At 38.6% G+C, this 7,821-nt stretch overlaps 1 protein-coding gene across 1 annotated transcript in view; it reads right to left on the bottom strand.

Annotated features, from left to right (window-relative positions):
• Positions 1 to 6,910: 6,910 nt before the first annotated feature.
• cartl (cocaine- and amphetamine-regulated transcript-like) overlaps positions 6,911 to 7,821 on the bottom strand; it is a 7,369-nt gene continuing 6,458 nt past the window's right edge. Inside the window, exon 3 of the mRNA NM_001386407.1 lies at positions 6,911 to 7,249. Within this exon, the coding sequence (NP_001373336.1) occupies positions 7,142 to 7,249 (108 nt within the window). The 3' untranslated portion in view covers positions 6,911 to 7,141. The remainder of the gene's footprint in view (positions 7,250 to 7,821) is intronic.

Below are 7,821 nucleotides of genomic sequence, written 5' to 3'. Positions count from 1 at the left end.
TCCATATGCTGCACTCCATTCTGTAAAAGACAAAGACATGACTAACAGAGCTCTACATGCTTGCTGAGCTCCATCAATGCACAAACTGTTCCCCTTCAGTGGTAACTATGAAGCATGTCTAGCGACACTTTGGGAGCTTGCTAGATGACCAATCACTCTAAAGAGTAAGAAAATGGGCCAGGGAGAGCCTATGGTTTCAGCTCTTTGGCGGCAAAGGTAGCGGCTTGCTCTGCATGTGCTGGTGGTGATATACTCTACCAACAATTAATCACCAGCACCCGTGGAGCTGAGCTCTGCCAATCCATAAGCATTCATTGGTGCTCCCAAAGTGACACACATCTTTATTCACATATTCGGGGAACGTGGGTTATGTTTATAACCAGGATGTTCTCCATTGTTCTTCAGACAAATCTCCACAGATGCTCTAGTGAGTTTCCTTCTTTTGCATATTGTGTGTTCATTACCTGAAAAAGAAACACCTGCCACAGACAAGACATCTGTCTATCTAAGCCCACCTCCACCCCCTTCCTCTTGGAAGGACATCTATTTATCCATCCATCCAAGAAATACCTAACCTGAGCATAAGTTTTCAGTCACTCCTGAGGTGTGATTCTCATTTCATCACATGACCCAGCTTGATATGCAAAAGACAAAAATAAGACTCAGAGCTCTACTTGCTAGCTGATCTGCAGCAATAAACAAAGTGTTTTCCAGTGTTCTTCAGGTAAATCTCCACTGATGCTCTTTCGATTCTCCTTCTTCTGCCTGTTGTGAGTCAATTACTTGAAAAAGTAACACCTGCCACAAACAAGACATCTAGGTAACAATCTAAGCCAACCTCCACCTTCTTACTCTTAGAAGGGCATCTATTTATCCATCCACCCATCAATCCAGGAAATACCAAACCAGACCATCAGTTTTCAGTCATTGCTGAGGTGTGATTCCTATTTATAGCCACATGCCCCAGCCTAATCTGCAAATAACAAAAACAAGAATAACCGTATGTTCACACCGAAAGCGGAGAGTGTCCAAGGTCGCTCTGGCCGCCCTGGCAACAACGCTGTCTGCCTTCAGCTCCGGTGGCGAGAGCGTCAAAACTCGCTACATTAATCTCGTATTTAAAGGAGCCGTATCAGCATGTCTGTTACATTCCTGCATAAAACATGTTTCTAGCGTGAAAATGTTGCAAACTTCTTATCAAATTCATTTAACAATGGAAGATCAAGTTGCGTGTGGTGTGGCTTTGCTCTATTTATCCAATATGCGTCCATATGTCTGAAATATCTTGAAGCAGCAATACTGTTTTGTACTGTCACGTCGCGTGAGTTTCCTGCTTTTTTAAGATAAATTTATATAACATTAATGAACATCAGTAACTTATTTAATGCATGTTCCTGTAAGAAAACGTTGTAAATAACTGTAAATCCGGCGACCGCAATAATCAAACCCTTGGGAACAACTATGGTCGGAACCAAAGTTTACAGGCCTGTGTTCTCTGAACTCCGATCAAGCGGTGGACGTTTTCAATCTGATTGCTTGCCGCCGAACCGCATCATAGCTAATTACCATAAAGTTGACTTGATTTCAACTCTCCTCAACACCCTCTCCGGAGAAGACGCGCCGCGCTGCTCCTCGCCGCCGGCTCTCATTGAAAATGAATGACTTCTGGCTACTTTGAAGCCTTGCCGCTATCGGTGTGAACGTACGGTAACAGAGCTCTACATGATGGCTGAACTCTAGCAATAAACAAAGTGTTCTTCAGATAAAAATTCACCGATGCTCTTTTGAGTTTCCTTCTTCTACCTGTTGTTTGTCGATTACTTGGAAAAGAAGCACCTTCTACAGACATCTATCTAACTTTTTAAGCCCACCACCACCCCTTTCCTCTTGGCAGGACATCTATTTATCTACCTATTCATCCATCCATCCATCCATCCATCCATCCATCCAGAAAATACCTAATTTGACCATCAGTTTCCAGTCATTTCTGAGGTGTGATTCCCATTTCTCCACATGCCCCACCCTAATCTGCAAAAGACAAAAACAAGACTAACTTGCTGGCTGTTCTTCAGCAATAAACAAAACCTTCTCCAGTGTTCTGTGTTCAGTGTTCTCCACTGTTGGAACTCACTGGTATATTGCAGAACACAAAACCAGTCTGAATCTGAAGGCTTGGCACCACATAGTCATTTAAAACTCTCTCTCGAGGGCTTATACCATCATGATAACAGAGAGCCAATTGATCTGACTATTTTGACCATTACTTTGGCTGCAGATGTTCTCCCGGGTCATATGCTCGTCATATGGGACATCCAGTCAGATGCACACTTTCGTAGAGACAAAGGATCTCTGGAATTAAGGGCAGCGCTTTTTATGGCAACCGCTCTTTGGAAGACAGTGCCAGTAGGATGGACCAAACCGGTTCACTTACAAACATACTGCAACAGTAAAACATTGCTTTTTTACATTATTTTCACATGCTAGCTGTACTCTCTGCCCCTTTCGGCGTTCTCGGACACCGTGGTGAGCACAAATGTTCCATGCAACCTCTTAAAGTTTCAGGACCGCCGAAACTGCAAGAACCTCAACAAACCGACTCTCAGGTGACTCTCACCTGGTAACCCAGGACAACCTCCACTCACGAGTGAGGAAATCCCATAGACGTCACTGAAGTGGGTCACCAACCAATCAGGAGCGCCGTGCTTCCTAGAGGCCAGCCAGTGAGGAAATCTCAGGCCTTCCAACAAAAGTACAATTAACACAAACAAATGTTGTCTCTTGCTGATCTGGTGCAACATTGATCTTAAGCAAGTAAGCCAAATCTCTGCTTTTGTGGTTTCTCAGAGGTGTCTCTAAGATCTAGTAAGAAGTACTAGAATTAATTTTGGGGACAGTTGTTAACTCATTTTGCATCCTCTGAACCGCCTCTGTGTGTATATGTGTGTTTGCGTTTATGTTCTCATTTTGTAAGAGCTGTGTTCGTGTTTATGTGCTTCTAAGTCATTGCCTGGTGCTGTAGATTTTTTTTTACTTTGCTAAAATTTAACCCAATACTGTGTTATGTTATTATCATTGGCCACGGAAATAATATAAACAAGATTGGTAAATTACGATGTCTTCTATTTGCTGGAAAAATGGTAGATAAAGTGTGAATCTTTTAATCTGGTTTAGTCTGACTCAATTGAGTGATTAGAATCAAGTGATTAGAAACTTTAAGATTCGATTTCTTGAAATGAGATCTATCTATCTGAAGGAAATACCTGATTATGACTTATATATACTTAGTATTTAAAAATTAAATAAGTATATTGTGACGATAGGCGACGCAGTGGCACAGTAGGTAGTGCTGTCACCTCACAGCAAGAAGTTCGTTGGTTCGAGTCCCGGCTGGGTCAGTTGGCATTTCTGTGGATTTGAACGTTCTCCCTGTGTTCACAATGGGTTTCCTCCGGGTGCTCCGTTTCCCCTAGTCCAAACACATGCACTATAGGTGAACTGACTGAGCTAAATTGGCTGTAGTGTATGTGTGTAAAAGAGTGTGTATGGGTGTTTCCCAGTGTTAGGTTACAGCTGGAAGGGCATCCGCTGCCTGAAATGTACTGTATGCTGGATAAGTTGGATTGATAAGTTACCTTGTTTTTATTCTGGGTAGTCGTAATGCACAAGCTGTTGCTGTCTACTAATCACTTTGTCCTGTCCAGTTTTTCCTGTCCTTCTGTGTGCAAGTGTTCTTTTTCTGTTGTTCGCCCTGAGAGTTTGAGGCTAATGATATGTCATTTACATGTACCGAACTCTTACTATTCACCTATGCCTATACTGTAGGTGCATCCAGATTTTCATGTACTTTAAAGCATAATATTGTGTGGTGAAACACTGGGCAGATGAATAATTCAGTGTGTCCTCAAGACTAACAGTTTAAACATTTGTTTATGGGTCATCAAAGTGCCAGAGTGCATGTGTACAACACAGGACATAAATAATGCACCAATGCATCACCAGGGGACAGTAAACTGACCAATTTCCAGAAATGGCCCAGAAAGTCGTGCTCTCAACGACCAATGTATTGACCAGTGCTATTTCTCAAGGGACACATTCCCTCTGCAGGCTTGTTGTAGAGCCTTACTGTGTATATATCATACTGCTTAATGCAAGACTTTAATGTGTAAATGATGACACACACCACTGAAGAATAGCTAATAACCTTTAAACATTCATAAACCCGGCATGTATAAGTAAGGCTCAAATGAAGGTAAGCTATATCCATCTGGTTCTGTTTTTTCCTCGGTTATTTCCACAGGTACTGTTCCACAATTGCTGTATTTGATTATATCTCATTCACAGAATTTATGCATTAACGTTTCACCAATCATTATTACATCCTTCCATATAACTTTACAGTCATTTTACATGGATGGATCTCTAACTGCTGTATGAAACTCTTCTGATATTTTAATAATACATAAAAACAGTAATATTTAAATATAGCAGATCACAGAGGTAGAACCTTTGAAATTAATACAAAATGTACTTTTAAAGTATAATAGAAGTACACTTTAGGTGCTAATACGTCTTAAATCACCAATATTGAACCTTTAGGTATAAACGTATACCTTTTGAAAAGACATCATACCAGTTACAACATTTGAACCCTTATTCAAAATCCCAAATTTCATTTCCCCAGCATTCATTATTTCATATAAAGCATATTCTCAACACTATCATTTTCTGCATTAGTATTTTGATTAGCGACAGCTAAGGTCCACCTTAAAGGGAAAGTGATATTCCAACCTTGAGAAATAAAGGTGTGTTGCACTTACACTCACCGGCCACTTTATTAGGTAGATCTTACTACTACCAAGTTGGACTACTTTTGCTTTCAGAACTAGCTTAATCCTTTGTGGCATAGATTCAACAGGATACTCTAAATATTCCTCAGAGATTTTGCTCCATATTGACATGATAGCGTCATGCAGTTGCTGCAGATTTGTTGGCTGCACATCCATGATGTGAATCTCCTGCTCCAGCACATCCTAAAGGTGCTATATTGGATTAAGAGCTGATGACTGTGGAGGCCATTTGAGCACAGTGAACTCATTGTCATGTTCAAGTAACCAGTCTAGGATGATTCATGCTTTATGACATGGTGCGTTATCCTGCTGGAGGTAGCCATTATGGGTATACTGTGGTCATAAAGGGATGGACATGGTCAGCAACAATACTAAGCTAGGCTGTGGCGTTGAGAGGATGCTCAATTGGTACTAATGGGCCCAAAGTGTGCCAAGAACATGTTCCCCACACCATTACACCACCAGCAGCAGCCTGAACCATTGAAATAAGGCAGGATGGATCCATGCTTTTATGTTATTGATACCAAATTCTGACCCTACCTTCCAAATGTTGCAGCAGAAATCAAATCAGTTTCTGAAATACTCAGACCAGCCTGTCTGGCACCAACAACCATGCCACGTTTAAAGTCACGTAAATCCCCTTTCTTCCTCATTCTGATGCTCTGTTTGAACTGCAGCAGATCGTCTTGACCATGTCTACATGTCTAAATTCATTAAGTTGCTGCCATGTGATTGGCTACTTTAGAAATTTGCGGTAATGAGCACTTGGACAGGTGTACCTAATAAAGTGGCCGGTGAGTGTATGCCTTTGCTGACACAATACCCTTTTATCAAAATAATATGATTACAATTATTACAATTTTGTTAGAAAGAATTGACTGAGAAATACTAAGGAAATGAATGTCTAACTTAAGGAAACATGGTTTATGAATGAATCTTATATCTGCCAAACCTTTAATGACGTGCTGTTTATTATACCTGAGGGATTGTTCATTCTCTAGATCAATGGGAAACTTTACTATTGAACCCCTGGGTTTTACCCTGATTGAATGTAATCAAGAGAGACTAAACGCAAACATTACGGCCTGGACGCCATCATGAACTGAGATATTGAAGAAAAGGCAATATTCTACTACTAACATTATTTTATTGTCTTGGCATAAAAGCATTCAGGAATAGCGACACAACTCCTCCTAAGGGCAATGAAATGACAAGATCTTTATTTTAGTAATTTGCTAGTTCATTGACTTTAAGCATCTGCTGTGCATCTGTAGTCAGAGGTTCCCCTTCTGCAATTTTGCACTTTATAGGTTTCATTTTTTTGTAGACTACATTATTGTATACATTTCTGCAAGTCGATTTGTGATAGGGGAATTGCATCTAATCAAGATCACAGTGAGAATATGAATTACATTGACCCTAATGCTTTTGGTTTGACAATTTGTGTAGCCCCAAACTCCTATTACTGTCTGAAAAGAAACACCTACACATTTTAATGCAGGGGCTCCACACAATTCATTCATGTTGTCCCAACACAAATTGATTAACAAAATGAATGGATAAGAGGATTAAACAAATACACTTGAACACAACTACACCCCAAAATCCCCACCCCCAATTCTGAATCATCAGAATTGCTTTGTTTTAGCTCATTTTAATTAAGGACTTTAAACAAGTAGCAAAAAATATATATTTTTAAGTGAATATACAATGCTAAAAGTACCCCCATCCCCCCCCCCCTCCTTTTTTTTTAATGTCATAGTATAGTGATGCATTTACTATTTTGACATATTAATTTAACCACCACTACTACTCCTACTACTAATTTATCAAGTCTCTTTGGAGTTCAAATAACTTTAATCCATACTCAATTTAAAATTCAGCTACATGCAAAAAAATACAATAATAAAAAGTTGTTTAAGAGTTCTTTTTATTTAATTTATAATTATTTAATGTAATCATTTTACTTATGCTGCAGAATTGGTAGTGCTAGTTTGTTTTATTTGATTATTTTTGGTTGTGTGTATCTAAGAGATGCAAAAATCAAGACAACAGAGATGTGCTGATGAATAATAATGTTTATTGATAACATAACAGCCCTTTAAAAAATAAATACATAGAGATAAAAAAACTCATGCTTTTATTGGCTTGTCATGCTGTGTGATCCTCTTGTCGTATATAAGTGATTCAGAAAACAGATTTCCAGCCTCTGCCTCTTTCAGGTCATCATTTGAGCATTACTTTACTGCTTCAAGAAAAGATTATGGATTAGCTGCCTTTTTTCCAGATTCAGTTCAGATGCATTTTAAGAGAAATGAGTTACAGTTTGATCCTCTGCCACATTCACACAATTTTCCAAAGCGTGACCCCAGTCTCATGGCGCAGCGAGACCCCAAAGCACACTGAAGAGAGAGGGAGAGACAATTACATGAAGATCATAATCATGCTGGTTTTATGACACTTTTAAAACAATCTGGGGACTTGAGGGCCACAAAGAAGTGGATAGGGTGTTCGAAAAATGTAATAAACAAACAAAACAAAAAAAAAACAGGAAAGATGATAATGAATTGATAAAATTAATAATTTTAAATAGTTTAAGAAATGCAATAAGAATAAAGTAAACAATCAAACATTTTATTATATACATAATGAGACATTAATGTACAAGGAATCAAATAAATAAAATAGGATTTTTAAACTGCAATAATTCATACAAAAATACAATTTAAATCCTAACAAACAAAAAACTAAGTACAATTTAAATTTAAATAAATTGGGGGAAAAAAAGGATTAATAAATTAGTAAATAAATATGTAAATAAGTGATAATGAGTAAAAAAGTAATCACGAAATAAACTTTATTTATTTATTTATTTTGTATTTTTACAGTACTGGGTCCCAAAAGGACTGTCGAGATGTCTTTTACATTTCAGGATGGGGGTCACTTTTCCAAAGCATGTAATAAGCTGAAACCC

Source organism: Danio rerio, chromosome 7 (assembly GCF_049306965.1).
Source record: "Danio rerio strain Tuebingen ecotype United States chromosome 7, GRCz12tu, whole genome shotgun sequence".
Lineage (NCBI taxonomy): Eukaryota > Metazoa > Chordata > Actinopteri > Cypriniformes > Danionidae > Danio > Danio rerio.
This window is presented reverse-complemented; position numbering and strand designations above follow the sequence as displayed.